At 35.7% G+C, this 17,730-nt stretch overlaps 1 protein-coding gene across 1 annotated transcript in view; it reads right to left on the bottom strand.

Moving 5' to 3' along the window:
• Positions 1-17,730, bottom strand: part of SWT1 (SWT1 RNA endoribonuclease homolog) — a 136,293-nt gene that overhangs the window by 63,162 nt on the left and 55,401 nt on the right. Inside the window, 2 exon segments of the mRNA XM_020984402.2 lie at positions 1,958-2,089; positions 11,500-11,708. Of these exon segments, the coding sequence (XP_020840061.1) occupies positions 1,958-2,089; positions 11,500-11,708 (341 nt within the window).

Consider the following 17,730-nt stretch of genomic DNA (forward strand, 5'->3'; position numbering starts at 1 on the left):
TTTCCTTATCTTTTATAGAATGAGGGAATATGATTCTTTTCAGGTAGAAACTGAGACATAAGATTTCTCAGAGAATTGTTAGATATTTTGAAAAAATATGAATATGGGCTCCCTTTATAGCCAACAGAAGAAATACACATATTATTAAGCTACAAAGATAATACCAGACTACATTTTCTATTCTTTTAACATAATATTTAAAAAGTGGGGCCCACACTACAAGGACTATAACAGTGCTTGCAAAACTTTATTATTCTGTGGGACTCTTACAAATTTCTAAACCAGTCAAATCACATGAAGGAGAATCACGTACCCAACAAGGAAAACTGGTTAAGTGTTGTGAGTGTTACTAAAAAAGTTAATTTAATAAATTCCTATTTGTACCATAAACAGAGTATGAGATAATAGGCAAAGGCCAATATTTTGAGGGTATTTCTCCTACGGTTTTAGGGCAAGCAGAATAGAGCCATGGAGACATAAATAAATTATTATCTAGAGTGGAGGCAACAATTCCAGAAGGTTTGAACAAATCTGGGAAAACTGGTAATACTAAAAAGCAAATTCTTAGAGAATAAATTAAACTATGACAAGTTAGTTGTAGTTTAACTAAGAACATCAAAATCAAATGAGAAAGATTTAACACTAGAAAAGAACCCTACTGATGAAACTCACTTTTTCACTTATAAGATTTGGGCATCTTTAAAAGATCTGTAAAAAAGACTATAAAAGATCCATTCAAAAATGCTTTGGGGATTTTTTTTTTTACTATGAGTTAGCCTAGAAGTCTTGTTTATATTGAGGGAATAATGAACTTTGATAAATATATTGATATGCTAAGAAAGGGAATTGTTTTGGATTTACAGAAATTCCGAAGTTTCTGGAGACAGAATACTACAACTTGGCATTGTACTATGTCACATGTCACAAAAGGTTAAGAAATATATACAAGAGACAGTGATAAATATGCCTCAAAGGCCTAGAAACTAACCGGATTTAAGGGACAATGAGGATGAGTAGGAGGGACTAGCCTTGTGAGTTCATTAATATAGGGAATTCCTGGATGAGGAAATACCCTCTACCAATGCAGGTTGGAACCTTCCCTACAACTTTCAGTCTTAGTGAGTTTCCTAGGGACACTGAGAGGTTAAATAATTTGCACAGGGTCATATACACCAATAAATGTCAGAAGCAACACTTGAACCCAGGACTTCCTGGCTTAGAAGCTAACTATTAATTATCCCATGTTGCTTCTGCCTTATTAAATCTCACTGTAGCCTATAGGTTTTCAAAGGTGTTGGATTTAAATCCCCTTGAAAACCTGTGGGTTATAATTAGTATGAGATTTGAAAAAACAGAATATTTGTCAAAGATACACTTAATATTCAGTGCGATAAAAATGTGATTTCAAGATGAAGAATTAAGGAATACATGTCAAAATCTTGTGAACCCATGCCAAATTCTGTAAAATAAGTGATTGCAGCAAAAAGACATCGCATATTAAAGTTTTTTTAAAGATATAAAAAGCTGTAAGGTTAATTTATAAGTCAATACATTTAATTACTTCACTTTGTCCTATTTAATTTGAACACCACTATAGCATTATGTCCACATCTATCTTTTGCACCTACCTACCTATCTTTTTCTACCTTGTATAATAGTTATTTTGTACATAGCTCTACCACACCCCACTTCCCTCACCCCATATTCCTTGAGGACAGGAGAGTGTGTTATTTTACATTTGTATATCCTAGCCAGTTCATGGATGTTAAATATGTCACACACAAAATGAGTCTCCACTAGTTCAATCAGAAGATATACCATTACTTTTCAATTAGTTATTCTACAGTAATTGTACATCTCAAAATTGAAAAAAAAATTATACAAATAACAATTCCAAAAGGTGACAATCACTGTACAGATGACAGCTCAAAGTTAAAATGAACTTAGCATTTATTACCTCTGAATTCCAGCAAGAACACCTTTCACAGCTGCCATCAATTTCTGAAGATATACAAAGGCCTCTTCAAATGATGCAATCTTTGGAGTGCTCGATGTATTGCTAGAATCCAAACTTTGGAAAACATCCGTGCTAGGATAAGAAACAAAAGGAAAGATTCATGTTACACGTGTATGTACACTTATTACATTTTCATATATTATATTTTTGCTGTACATATTAAAAAACTTATTAAGGTTTATTCTTCTATCTCACACAGTACTATCTATAATGGAAATGAAGGATAGTGTAATAAAACTTAGGGCTGATGGGCATGCAGGAGGGGTAGATGAGAAGCCATGCAAAGCGAAGGCAATACTGTACAAATTCTGTTCAATTTCCACAGAGAATCTAAGGCAGATGGAACAAGAAAGAATGAGAGGTGGAAAGGATCCCAGAGGCCCCATCTAGTCTAACTCATACCCAAAGAGGAATCCCTCCTGCGCCACACACAACAGGAGGTCATCCAGTCTCTGCCTACAGACATCTACAAGAGTTCTTAATTTTGTTGTGCCCTGAACCCTTTGGCATTCTGGTAAAGCCTAGGGACTTCTTCTCAGAATAATGACTCTAAAAGCATAAAGTAAAATACTTAGTATTACAAAGGAAATTTATTATATTGAAATAGAGTTGTCAAAATTTTTAAAAAATTTTACAACTTCAAGAACCCAAGGTTAGACATGCCTGCAATAAAAGGAACCCACCACTTCACCTGGAAGTCCATTCTACTTTTGCGCAGTTCTAATTGTTAGCAAGTTCTTCCTGATATAAAGCCTAAATTTGCCTCTCTGGCGCTTCTAAGTCTTTGCTGCAAATTCTGCCCCGGCAGCCAAACAGAAAAGTCTAACTCCTCTTCCACATGATAGCCTTTTAGATACTAGAATGTATTATGTCCCCCCTTCTGTCTTCTTTTCTCCAGGATAAACATCACAAATTTCTTCAATCTTTCTATGACATGGACTTAAGGTTCCCTCATATCCTGGTTGCCCTTTTCTGAACTCTGCAGTTTGTTAACGTCTTTAAACTGTGGTGCCCAGAACCAAACCCAGCAATACAGATGAAATCTGACCTCAAAAACATGTAGAAGGACTATCACCTTTACTTGCCCTGATTAAATGCCCAAGACTGGCAGCCACATCACATATCTGATGCATGATGAATTTGTAGTTCAATAAAATTCCAAGATCTTTTTCATAAAGATTGCTGTCTACCCATTCCTTCTCCCAACCCCAATCTTATACTTGCAAAGTTGCTTTAAAAGGGAGAATTTACATCTACTTTTACTGAACTTTTTCTTATTAGATTCAGCCTGACACTCCGGCGCGTCAAGATCTTTTTGGGTCTCAACTCTGTCATCTACTACATTAGCTATTCTTTCCCTAGTTTTGTATCATCTGTAAATTTGAAGAGCATGCCTTTACGTAAGTCATTAATAAGAAATAAAACAGGGCCAAATATATTATATAAAAATGGGAATTGAACCTATAGAAGCTGAAAAGATTCACTAAAAGTAAAATGAGAATAGGCCCCAGGGCCAGACCAGAACCTTAACGGAAAGAAACCTACAGGACGCAGGAGATAATGAGCTAACAAAGTCAAAAACAAAACAGCCCAAAAAAACCCAAACAAACTGAAAAGGACTGACCAAAAAGATAAAAGAACCAAGAGAAAAAAGTATTAGAAGCAAAAAAAAAATTATTTAGGAGGAGATACTGATCAAGAGCAAGGTCAAGCGGAATGAGAACTAAGAAAAATTAGATTCAGCAGCTGAGAGATTACTGTTAAGTGTGATTTCATTAGAATGCTAAGGTTGGAAGACAGATTACAAGACACTGAGAAGTGAATAGGTGGCGAGGAAATAGAGACAGACTGCTAATAAATTGCTGAAGTGTTTTTATTATAATTTCAGTCTTCAAAAGGTACAAGAACAGTAAAGTGACCATACCATTTAGAGTTGGTAAAAGACAAGGAAATACCTTAAGACTTTGGGAGAACAGATTTCAGATATTTCAAGGAAGAGGTAGGCAGGATCTCATTGCCTAAAATTCTATAGCAAAAGTTGGCTCAAGATGGAAAGGATGGTTTCAAGAATAAAATTACTACACAACAAATTTTCTGATGAGAAAGAAAAGAGACTGGTGACTAAAGAGACTGATAGGGATACTCAGAGGACTCAATTATCCAACTTGTAATGATATGTAGAAAATACGAAAGTGATAGCAGGTAACAGAGAGAATATAGAATACAGAATCCAATAAGAATGTCAATAACGCTAAAGTTTAATATGAACTGAACTTTGAAATGTATGCTAAAGACTTAGCATCCATTATTGTTGTGAATCAAGAGTTCTGAAAACTCTTAATTACTACAGGAAATGGAGTGTGTTTATCTAGATATACCCAAGAACTATAAAAATCCAACTATAAAACACTCTTTATAGAAATACAGACCTAAATAATTGGAAGAACATTAATTGTTAATGAGCCATTATAATGAAAATGAAAACATCTAAATTAATTAATGAAAACCATACTTCCAAGAGAATATTTTATAAAGCTAAAAAAAATAACAAAATTCATGTGGAAGAACAAAAGGTCAAGAATCTCAATGGTAATTAAGAAGAAAAAAAAACCCAGTAAGGAAGGAAGACTATCAGTATTAGATCTCAAACTATACTACAATGCAGTAATCACTAAAACAATTTGGCGCTGATTAATAACCACTCAGGTAGAACAGTGGAAAAGGTTATATATACAACATACAAAAGCAAATAAGCCAGTATCATAGTGTTTGATGAATTCAAAAGCTTCAATTACTAAGGAAAAGGACTCATTATTTAACAAAAATTGTTAGGAAAACTAGACAGTACTCTGGCTTAAATTAGGCTTTCACCAGCAGCTTATACCACATTGTAAGTAAGATAAGCTCCAAATCAATACATGCCCCAGATATAAGAGGTCACACCAAAAACAAATTAGAAAAGGAAGAAATTATCTTTCAGATCTACGGATGAGGAGAGTTCATAGAGAACCATACAAGATAAAATGGACAATGTTGATTATATAAAATTTTAAAAGTTTATGCAAGAACAAATCTGATGTGGCTAAAATCAAAAGGGAAACATGAATGGGGAAAAAATCTTTTCTATGCAGCAAGTTTCTATGATAAAGATCTCATATTTAAGATATGTAAGGAACTGGTTCAAATTTATAAGAATAAGTGCCATTCTCTAATAAAGAAATGGTCAAAGGATATGAATAAGTAGCTTTCAAATAAAGGAATCTAAGTTACTGACAAACATGAAAAATTCTCTAAATCTCTAGTAGCCAAAGAAATGCAAATTATACCTCATACACATCAGACTGGCAAAAATGATAGAAGAAAATGACAACTGTTGGAGAGGTTGTGGGAAAACAGGTACCTTAGTGCACTATTCATGGGGGTTTGAATAGATTCAGTCAATTCTGGAAAGTAGTTTGGAACTATGCTCAGGAAGCTGACAAACTGTGCAGATACATACCCTTTGACCCAGCTATACCAATAAATTTATACTCCACAGTAATCAAAGAAAAAAGAAAAAATATACAAAAATATTTAGAGCAGCTTTTTTAATAGTAGCCCAAAACTGGAAATTAAAGGTGTGTCCTCCAATTGAGGAATGGCTAAATAAATTATGGCATACAAATGTAATGAAATATTACTATGCCATAAGAAATGATGAAATGGACAGTTTCAGAGGAATCAGGGAAGACCTATACGAATTGACACAGAAAGAACTGAGCACAACTAGAAGAATAATTTATACAATAACAACATTATAGAGAAAAATAACTTTGAAAAACTTCAGAACTTTGATCAATGCAGTAACAAACTATGAGCCCAAAAGACTAAAGATGAAACAAGACACTTGTCTCCTACCAGAAAAGTGATGAATTTAAAATGCAGGAATTGGCATACATTTTCTGGCATGACCAATGTGGGGATTTGTGTTGCTGAACAATGTACATTTATTATGAAGTCTTTTTTTCCTCTCTGTATCCTTTTTTTTCCTTTCCTTTTTTCCTTCCTTCTTTTCTTTCTCTTTCATTCTCTTTTAGTTCAGTCAGAGGTGGGGGCAGTTGGAGAGGCAGATTATAAATAAAAATAAAAATAAATGATCTTCAGACTTGTGAAGGGCAGAGCAAAAATAACACAAAATTAAAAGCCAACATAAAGAAATAGCAATAGATTACCTAGATGCCCCTCAAAGAGTTTAAAACACCGAGCACACATAAACTACGTACTAGGATACTACAGAATATCTGAGTAACTACTGTGATCTTTGAAAACTCTTAAGAGCACAGGAGAGGTGCTCAGGACTGTGGATATTCAAACATCTCAATTTTCAAATCAGGATAGCAGGCAGATTCTCAGTCTAAACACCAGTCAACTTGAAACAGATCCCTGACAACATTCTACAAACTATTACAAAAGGGATACTTTAGAATCATGGATTTTTGAGTTTCTAGAAGGGAGCTAAGATCTCATCTAGTCTAATCCCTACTTTTTATATATTAGCAAATGAAGGCCAACAGAGATTACAAACCCAAGGAAAACAGTTATCATTAAGTACAAGATTGGTTTCATTAAGAATGTGTCACATCTGACAAATCTTATTTCAGTTTTCTTAAGGATACTAAGATGGGTCTCCAGCAAAGTCAAAAGTCTTACTCAGATGCCTCATCATAGCACACTGGAGAACCTGGGTTCTCAGCAAAGTTTACGCTCTGGGAAAGATAACACATACAAAAATAAGTATACACAGGAAAAATAAAAACTCTACAAGGTAACTAGGGGGAGAGAGAGCACCAGCAGTCGGGAGAATCAGGTAAGGTCTGGTGTAGAAAGTGGTGCTTACCCTAGACATAAACAGAAATATCACAAGTAAATTGGAGGAGCTTGAAACATATTAACTATCAGATTTATAAATAAGAGAAGAATTTATAAATAAACAAGAGATAAGAGAGCTTTGTGGGGACATGTAGCCAAGATTAGAAGGAAAGCAGAAAATTAAGGAAAAAACTGTATAGCCAATTTCTCAGATAAACGCCTCATATCTCGAATAGAAAACTGAGTCAAATGTATAAGAATATAATTCTCCAATTGATAAATGGTCAAAGGATATGAACAGGAAGTTTTTAGAAGAAATCAAAGTTAAATAATTATGTAAAAAAGTGCTCTAAATCATTATTGATCAGAGAAATGCAAATTAAAACAACTCTGAGGTACTACCTCACACTTATCAGACTGGCTGATATGATAGAAAAGGAAAATAATAAATGCTGAAGGGAATGCGGGAAAATCAGGACACTAGTACACTGTTGGTAGAACTCTGAACTGATCCAATCATTCTGGAGAACAATTTGGAATAATGCCCAAAGAGTTATAAAACTGTGTAAGCCCTTTCACACAGCAATAACACTATTAGATCTCTTTCCCAAGGTGATCAAGAAGGGAAAAGAACTTTTATGTTTTAAAATATTTACAGCAGCTCACTTTGTGGTGGCAAATAATTAGAAATTAAGGAGATGTCTATCAATTGGGGAATGGATGAATTAAATTGTGGTATATGGTTATGATGGAATACTACCATGTTATAAGAAATGATGAGCTGGTTGATTTCAGAAAAGCATAGAAAGACTTGCATAAAATAAAGCAGAACCAAGAGAACATTGTATACAACAAAGTACTCAAAGAGTAATTGTGAATGACCATGCTAGTAATATGATTATTCGTATCAACTACAAAGGACTTACAAAGGCAAATGCTATCCCACCTCCAAAGAAAGAACTGATGTATGGAATATGTATTATATCATTCCATATATGTATCCATATCAAATGCAGGCCTGCTCTAATGTAGGGTTGGGAAGGAGGAAGAAATTGGAACTCAAAATGTAACAAATAAACAAATAAATAGTGGTGTTTGAGTTCTATCTTGAAGAAAGTGAGTCTCTTAAGTGGAGGTGTGGACTGAATGCATTCTGGTTGGTGATTTACACGTGAGTGCAAAGGCATGAAGATAGGATATAGAATGCTAAGAGTGATGAACAAAGAGTAGGCCAGTGTGGCTGGACTGCAGAGTTTGAGAGGTGTAGTAACATTCAGCGAGGCTGCAAAGGTCAGCTGGGGCCAGGTTGGGATGGGTTTTAAAGGCCAAATAGAGGAATTTAGGTTTTGTGCTAGAGGCAATGAAGCCACTGGAGGTTATTTAGTAGGGAAATGATATAATCATATCTGTGTTTTAGGAAAGCCACTTTGGCAAATGAGTGGAAGACAGTTTGGAAGACAGAGAGACTTGAGGCTGAGAGATCAACAAGGCCACTGCAATGGTCAGGGAAAGAGGTGATGAAGGCCATTTCTAGACACCATATTGACAAACTATAGGGACATCCAGAGGGGGGCAACTAAAATGCGAATGAGGGAGGAAACAATCATGTCATACAAAAAGTAGCTGAAGAATGGGAGCCTGGAAAAAGTACTCAGGAAGTAGGGAAGAGAGCGATTTTCAACTACTTAAAAAGCTATCCTGTGGAAGAGAGATTATACATATTCCCCTTGGTATATGAGACACTAAAACTGGGAGCAATGGTTTAAGGTACAAAGAGGAAATTTTAGGCTTGATATAAGAAAACTTTTCTTAATAATTAAAGTGGGGGGCAGCTAGGTGGCACAGTGGATAGAGCTCCAGCCTTGGAGTCAGGAGGGCCTGAGCTCAAATCTGGTCTCAGACACTTGACACTTCCTAGCTGTGTGACCCTGGACAAGTCACTTAACCCTGACTGCCTCACCAAAAAGCAAAACAAATAATTAAAGTAGGATGAGACAGTACTAAAAGACATTGACTTTCCATTTACCACAAGTCTTCAAACACAGGTTGTTTGACCAGTAATCATGTATGTTGCTAAGAAGATTTTTGTTCCACAACAGGTTAGACTACATAACCTAGCTGAGTTACAACTCTAAGATTCTGTGAGTATTATTTTAAGTAACTGGGAACAATGATAGAAGTTGAAGAGGCAGATATTTGCCTCTTATATTAAAGTGCTCCAAAAGTATAAAGGAAACTAATTACTTCTTGAGGCAGTCCAAACACTGGAGGTCTTCAAGTGGAAATAGGATGAACACTTTTAAGGGATAATTTAAAGGATATTCCTGCATAAGCGAAGACTGGACTATATCCTCTGAGGTCTCTTCCAACTCCAAGAGTTTGGGAAAATTTATTTCAATTGCATATAAAAGAAAATAGTAACCTGGTGGGTAAAATATATTACTCACCTCAAGGTGGAAGAAAGATGAGAAAACTACCTTTATCACAATTTAACTACACCAAAATAGGTCAATGGCACGTAGGGCAAGAGAAAAACTAATGCATATGCTTATCCTGAAATAACAGGTACCTAACTAGTATAACAAACTCTGTGCTAAGACTTAAAATACCTTGCTAAGAATATAAACATCCTCTTTGATAAGGATTAAAATATCAAATTACCACCTGGTATATATTATGCAGAACTGAGCTAAAAAAATAGAAAGATACAATACAAAACAATAGTGCTACATAGAAAAAAAACTGCTCCAATATTATTGAAAACTAACCAAAAAAAAGTTAAAAAGGTTAATCTCTACTAAAAAACAATATCCAAGAAAAACACAAAAATTGATCAACTGGTTTTGTTTTTTTTAAATTGAGCTTAGCCCCACCTCTCCTGAACATTGGTCTCACATAGTCAACTGCCTAATAGGCATCTCCAGCCAAGGATGGCAAATAAGCTTGTCTCAAACTTGACACACTGAAAACTGAATAAATCATCTTCCTCACTACATCTGTCCTCCTTCTTCATTTTCTGTCAATGGTACCATGATCCTCCCAAAATTTAAAACTTCAGAATAATCTTTGACTCTTCCCTCTCCCTCACTCACCATCAGTTTCCAAGTAATGTGGATTCCACCTCACAGTGTCACTTGCATCTTTCCACTCTCAAAGCCACCACCCTACCATAGGACTCTTCACCTCTTGCTTGGTCTATTACAACAGTTTTCTAATTGGTCTTCCTGCCTCTAGTAGCTCCAATTTCCAATGCACCTTTCAAACACCTGCCAAAAGAAGCATTCCCTGAACGCTCCAGATCAGAAGGGATTCCCTCCTCCTCTGATTTCAGAGCACTTGATATAGCTCTTATTAACCTATTCTACTTGGAATTATGTTTATCTATGTGTGTGTACATTACATATTACATTGTGAGAGAGACGGGGGCGGTGTGTGAGAGAGAATTATTCATGAGATTCAGTCACTCAGGATTTATTAAGCACTTGCTAACCTCTGGAGATACAAACAAAGCAAAAGACAGTTCCTGCTCTCAGGGAGTTCAAAGTCTAACAGGGAAGACAACATACAAACAACTATGTATAAACAAGATAGAAGAGAAATTGGAGATAATCAACAGAAGGCAGGCACTAGAATTAAGGGGGAATAGGAATGTCTTCTTGCATAAAGTAGGACTTGATCTGAGACTTCAAGGAAGTCAGGAAATCTAGGAGGTAGAGATGAGGAGGAAGAATGTTCAAGTCTTGGGAGACACACAGTGAAAGTGTCCAAAGCAGCACAGAGGCCAATGTTACTAGGACTCAGAGTATGTGGCAGGGTATAAAATATAAGGCTGGAAAGGTAGAATAATGAAGATAATAAAAGTGTTGAAAAGCAAATTTCAAAGCATTTTATATCTGATTCAGAGAACCAATGGAATTAACTTGAAAACAGGGGTGATATAATCAGATTAGCACTTCAGATGATCAATTTGACAGCTGATACAATTTGAGGGTGGAAGATGGACTGGAGTGGTGAGAGACTTGGGACAGGGTACCAACCACCATGCTACTGCAGTAGTCTAGACATGAGATTATGAAGGCCTGCACCAAGATGGTGGCAGTGTCATAAGAAAGAAGAGAGCTTATGAGATGATATTACAAAGATAGAAACAACAGGACTTGGCAACTAACTGAACATGGGGCATAAGAGAGAAGAGTTGATAACTGCACCCAGGTTATGAGCTGGAGTCACTGGGAAGATGTCGGAGAAGTTAGGAAAGGAGGAATTGAGGGGGGAGAAATAATGAATTTAGTTTTAGACAGGTCGAGCTTAAGATGGTCTAGGAGACATGAAGTTCAAGATGTCTAACAGGTAGTTGGAGACATGAGACTGGAGGTCGGGAGAGAAGTCAGGGATGGACAAATGAATCTGAGAATCATCTGCATAAAGAACGTAAGCTCTTTGAAAAAAACAGCCAGACTTTAAAAAAAATTTCTGGTTCACTTTCAATATCTAACATCATACATGGTAGGAACTTAATGTCTGATGAGAAAAGAGAAAAAGCCAGAGAAAGAGACTGAGACAGAGAGAAAGAAAAGAGCTATAAAAACAACTACTGATGGTAGAGCTCAAATTATCTTTGCTAATTTTGGTACCTGTTCAGATATATCGTGGTCCAAACATTCTCTAGGACAGACCAGATTTCTTGATGTCTGTTGGGTTGGGGAAGCTGAGTGCCCAACACTGTTGGATTCTCCTGATTACTGCGCTGGAGCAGTGCATTCTCCTCCTGGTTTTTATATGCTGTGTTCTTTGAAAAAGACTCAACTGATTCTGTAGAATTTGGCTTATGTTTAGAATTGACCTGGGGAAACAAGAATTGCATAAGATGCAGCTAGTTTTGACACTAGCAAGTGTCCAAAATGGAGCGCCAACTACTTGTGCCTATTCAAGTTACAGTTTTCTGTGAAGTGCTGTGTACTTTATTGTACATAGAATACTTACAGGCAAGTGTCAACATTAGAATGAATACTGCCCTTTTCCAACTATTTTCTATTTAATCACATAGGATTACTGATTTGTTTAATGAAGCAACAATAAAACAAGCAATTTTTAAAGTTAATATACTGATTTCACTATTAACCTGGAAAAAAAGACATGGCCTTTTCCTTTGCTTCCAGATTATAAACTTATATAAGACTATAAAATAGCAAAGGTTGGTAATTATACTTCTCATATCCTCAGAACAGAAACTAAATCCAAGAGTGCAAACTGACAGGTTAAATCTTGTGACTGAAAAAAAATTTTTAAAGTTGTCAGATATAAACCAAAAAAAAATTTGCCACTGCACAGTCCTGTAAGGCTAAGTGAACAAAGAATAAGGAAATAAAGAGAAAAAAACATACAGGAAGAAAAGAAAATAACAGTCAGATTATATGTACTAGGAAAACTGTGGTCTCTTTTTACTTTCACATATCACTCTTAGACCTTTCTATTTCTCCCTAAAAAAGTAGGTCCTCCATTTTTTTACATTTTTAAAGTAAATAATGAATCAGAAATTCAACCTACTATTTATAGAACTGTTATCTTCAGAGAATATATATATCATTTGAAGAGTATCATTTCCCATTTATAAATAGGAGTAGTGAAGCAATGAAAGGTTAAATCTTATCTCAACAATGATTTCATTTTCTTATCTTGATATTATACTTCTAACTTCCTGCCAGAAGTAGTAGCACATGCCAGTAATCCCGGCTACTGGAGGATGATGCGGCTGTTGGATCTCTCAAACTCATGAGTTCTGAGCTGCAGTGACCTTAGTGCTTACACTAAGTTTAGCATCAATAGGGTAAGCCCTGAACAGCCAACAGGCTGCCTAAGGAGGGAAAACCCTCTCCTCTGATCTGCCCCGGTCAGAAATGGAGCAGACCAAAGCTCCTTAGCCCATGTAACCAGTGGGGCATTGTGAGGGGGTTGGGAAATGGGGGAAGGGGACGCCTTCCTGCCTTTCCAGCCTACAGCAATATAGGAAGACCTAATCTTTAACACCAAAAAAAAAAACAACAACAACCCATAGCCAAAGGGCTGATAGGGTAAAATTCTGTATTTTATCTGCCTCTTTTCTAGCCCTACTCCTAAACTAAAAACTTGGATTAAGTGACACCAGTTATTTTTTGGCTTTTTTTCTTCAGAAATAATGAATTTATGAAAAAACATTTATTAAGTGCTTATTACATACAAAGCACTGTGCTAAGAGCTGAGGATACAATAGCCTCAAGAAAAGAAAAACTTACAGCCACAGAGTAAACCAATGGCAGAACCATAAAAGTCACTGGGTCTTCTACCGATAAAATGCACGCTTCCACTCACTCACTTAGATGGCTCTGTGATCTCACTGGCAAAGAGCTTCTTCCTTCGGCTGTTACAGATCACAACCTCTCCAAGCTATTCCATCTGGTAATGGTATCCTGTCCATGTCTTCCTAAAAATCTTCTATGCAACTCACTAGGACACTTCCTCTGGTTCTTTTAGTATCTCAAGGTTACAATTACAGCACATGCAGAATGTCCATTTTTCGGCTGTAATCCTATGTGACTGACTTTTTCAGTAATACAAGTCCTTGATAACATCTTTTATGCTTTCATGTGTAAACCGACACTGTCAACATGCTACAATCTACACACACTTTATGTTTTTCCAGTGCCATTAAATGAAATTTTGATTCTTCCAAGATCACGATGTTACATGACTTCTAACCATATAGCACCATGTGGAAAACAGTAGTGTTAAGGTTGTTTTCAGGAAGAAGTTTGAGATTATTGAAAGCATTGTATAATTTCCCAAATTCCACCCAGTTTAATATTCTACTACTACTCAATTCTGAGAGCTACATATTTAATTATACCTTCAGTGGTTTTTTTGTGTGTGTGTATATACATACAGAATGAATAATGGAAGAATTCAATGATTATGTATATGTATGTATAGATATATTTACGAAATACATATATATATCTACACATACAGATGTATATTATAAACATATTACATATTTCTATAAATCTACATATATACACAAATACACATACATAAATCTACATAAATACATATATTTGTATACACCTGCAAGTATATGTGTACATATTTTATATTATACACACACATACACATATAAAATCACTGAATTTGACCATTATTCATTCTCTCTTTTCTCACATACACATAAAGACCATTCTTAAAGATTTCACAGAGATAAGAATGTCAATATATGAGTTAGTGACTGATGTTTTCTAAGTCACTTTTGTTCTAGTAAAATAAATATCAGTTCTTCCCTGGAGGGTGGGGAAAAGGGAATCCTTCCTTGTGAAGAAATTTTGAAAATACCTCTGTGACTTTAAAACTGTAGTACCACTGATTTTCTCTGTATTTGGTCAGGTCCAGTTTCTTTTCCTGACTTCCTTTCAACATGTAACACTGCTACTTCCTGTGAGAATTCAAATACGGCTGATATCTGATGAGAACAGGATTATTAAAAACCTGTTAAGATCCATTTTGAGCATTATCTGTTCTCCTTCTGATTTTATGTACAAGTGATCTTGAGATCATATGGTTCAACTGGACCCATGGCCAAGCTGTCTGCAGGCTTTTCACAGTTTTGTGAACAACAAAACAGTTTAAAGTCTCTCAGACTCAGTGTTCCTTTCTTTGTTTCTTCAGTTGTTGTAACTAAACTTCATGAATATCTCTCTCTTTTGATTTTTGCATTAGATGAACTGTTTATCTGTCTGAATAGATTGAAATTGATAGTACTGCCATATCACTTCATCTCTGATTTTCTTTCAATTGAAGCAAGTCTACACTATTGGGTTAGAAAGAGACTGAACCTTTGTCCTGTATTTTTGGAGATGGATGTCAGTCAAATCTAACATCATTTCAACAAAACCATTTATACCAGTAGAGTACTAAAAGTACTGGAGCAAAAAACAGTGTTGGACAGCATCCAGATGCCCAACTGTTTCTAAAAATGAAAATAAGGTGTCAATAATTAGCTCCAATTCACAGAAGCATAAGCTATTTCAGTCAGTCAGATCAATACCAAGTAATGAGAAAAACACCGGCAATAGTATCTAGCAACTGTTCATTTTTTTTTTTTTTGCCATTCATCTTTACAAGCTTCTCAGCCACTGCAGCAAGAAGGAATGCAACATCTAAGAATAAATACTTAACTAAATGTCAGCTAATTAAGTATTTTAGCAGTACCAGATTTTTTTTTGGGGGGGGGGCTAGGCAATGGGGTTAAGTGACTTACCCAGGGTCACACAGCTAGTTAGTGTTATATGTCTAAGGCTGGATTTGAACTCAGGTCCTCCTGACTGCAGGGCCAGTGCTCTATCCACTGTACCACCTAGCTGCCCCCAATTAAGTATTTTAAAATAGTTATCCGATGAGGTTTGTTAAGCAACACACATACCCTTTTCCATTACAATAACTACAGTTTTACACTGTATTTTCAAAGAACAAGATTTTTAAATCTTACCACTGACCCTGTTAAACTAATCAATATTATCTTCATCAAAATCATTAGTAATTAATTGTTCCACTTAATAGTCTCAAATCAAAAGGCTATGTCATGTCCCATTATTCGAAGAGATCTGTGATCTCACTGATGTGGACATTACTGATAGTGGTACAGATAGCAACTCATCCATGACTGCCTCTCATGTGACTCTTAACAATATTCCCCGGTAAGTTTACCACAGGGGAAACCTTCCAGTGTGCTGGGAGTCATATTTGTTTTTTCTTGACATTCTGTGGATACAGAGACTCTTCAATGGTCATCTGTTCTCACCACGTGATTAGGCCATCTTTTCTGGTCACATATTTCTCTGATGACATTCTTCACTTCAGTTCTTCATAAGTCCTTATTTTTTATTTACTGCAGCCTCCTTACCCACAAGTACAACAGTGGTCTCTCATCACTTCCCTCTGGGTGATCAATCTTTATTTTTTGGATACTATAGTGTCACATGACTCATAGATATAGAATACCACCAGCAACATACTGGTATTAACCAGACTGGCCTTTGTTTCTGGGAGGCATTTAAGGCCAGTAAATGAGCTTTCTCCTCCTCCTGTTTAATTATAGGCCCAAACCATTATCCATTTTCAGTGTCTATCCAAGGCATAACAGATGATTGCTACGAGTTTTCTATCTAACTGAACTTTACAAACTGTACAGTAAGTATTCGCCACCTGGTTGATTTTCCACATATGGATGATAAAGCCAATTTTTTTTGAATGGCAAGGCATCCCATTCAGAAAGCTCTACAATACTGCAGGGTTGATACAATAAATACAATATAATCTGCAAACAGTAGGACCTAGAGAACCCACAATTTGGAATAAAAGCTAAACCTCCTCTATGACAGAAGTGAATACGTTCAGCAAGTATGCAGCTCTTTTATGAGATTATCTCCACCATTCTATACTTCAAAGCTTCTTACATAATTCTAATGTACTTTGTACCAATGTACCAGAGACACTTTGTTGGAAGAGAGTCTTTAAGGCGGTGGTTGTCAAAGGTTTTTTGAAGAGTCACCATAGAACAAGCAAGGCAAGAGCTAATAGTCTCCACATATTTTAACTGATTGTTTAGGTAAAGATGTGTTTTCTGCTGTATATGGCAATATTGTTCGTAATCTTCCAACATCGTTCCGCCTAAGATTTTATGTATACTGAAAACTGGTATTGCCCTTGGATTCAAAAGCTTGGTGCTTAGAAAGTACATTGAATGTTTTACTGATAACATACTTTTTAGTCTCTTTTGGTCTCTTCATTATTGCAAATAATTTACATTTGTTGAACTTCCTCCATAGAGAATTATTGTAATTAGTGTCTATCACTTCTTCTGTCCATATAGTATCTTTTATAACATCAACAACTCATTTTAGCTAGCTTAAGCTGAAATTGTCTTTTTCACATTTTTATTCTTTCTTTTTGCTTTGTACAAAATGTTGATTTTTACTCTATAAAGCTGATAGTCTGATGTCAAACAATGAGTTGTTCCTGTCCTATTTCCTGCCAATTCCATTTTTTGCGATATTACTCAGTGCTACCCATGTTCAATGACTTCCAATTCTTTTCCTGGAGAAAGTATTCATAAAGTATAGGCATGAGGCTTTGCTGAAGTCTACAAGTTTTGGTCTCTTTCATCAGGTATCCTTGATTCCTATCTTCCAATCTATTTTTTGGCAGTGTTCTAGGCAACTCTTGAAGCCTGTAAGGTGAAAAGAATGTACCTATCTGCACTGGTACAAAAATATTCTTCATTCAGGAGTTCCCCACCCTTGTGAAATCACAGGTCTAGTCCCTGTTCTTATGACACTGATGTAAATGGAAATGAAGTATTCTAAAAGCAATCCACAAACAAAAATCAAACAATAACCTCTTATAGTCTTGGCTCTGCTCTTCACTACAAGAGGCTACAGAAGTCTTATTTTCCAAAAATACATTTCACACCAGCAGCATGATGATCTCAGAGACCAACTGAAAATTTTTTAAAAAGCAAACCAAAACACTTGTTTTCTAAATCATTGCAGAATATATTACATCTCCTCCAAGAATATAAAAATGATATCTTGGTTAATATTTTCCTCCTTCACCAACTATGATAAGGTTTATGATCATCACTGCCTCCTTTAGCACAGAAGGTAAATAACAGATTTTAACTGGCTATGAAAATCAAGGAGAAAAACTAGTTAAGTTGAGGCATAATTATGAAAGGGAAAAAAACCAACATACAAAGAAGGCAATGTCACTTTGCACGTGCTATGACTCACTTAAAAGATATGATGCATTGAGCTACCTCTAGCTTGTATATATTTTAA

Source organism: Phascolarctos cinereus, unplaced genomic scaffold, assembly GCF_003287225.1.
Source record: "Phascolarctos cinereus isolate Bilbo 61053 unplaced genomic scaffold, phaCin_HiC Scaffold_5;HRSCAF=322, whole genome shotgun sequence".
NCBI lineage: Eukaryota > Metazoa > Chordata > Mammalia > Diprotodontia > Phascolarctidae > Phascolarctos > Phascolarctos cinereus.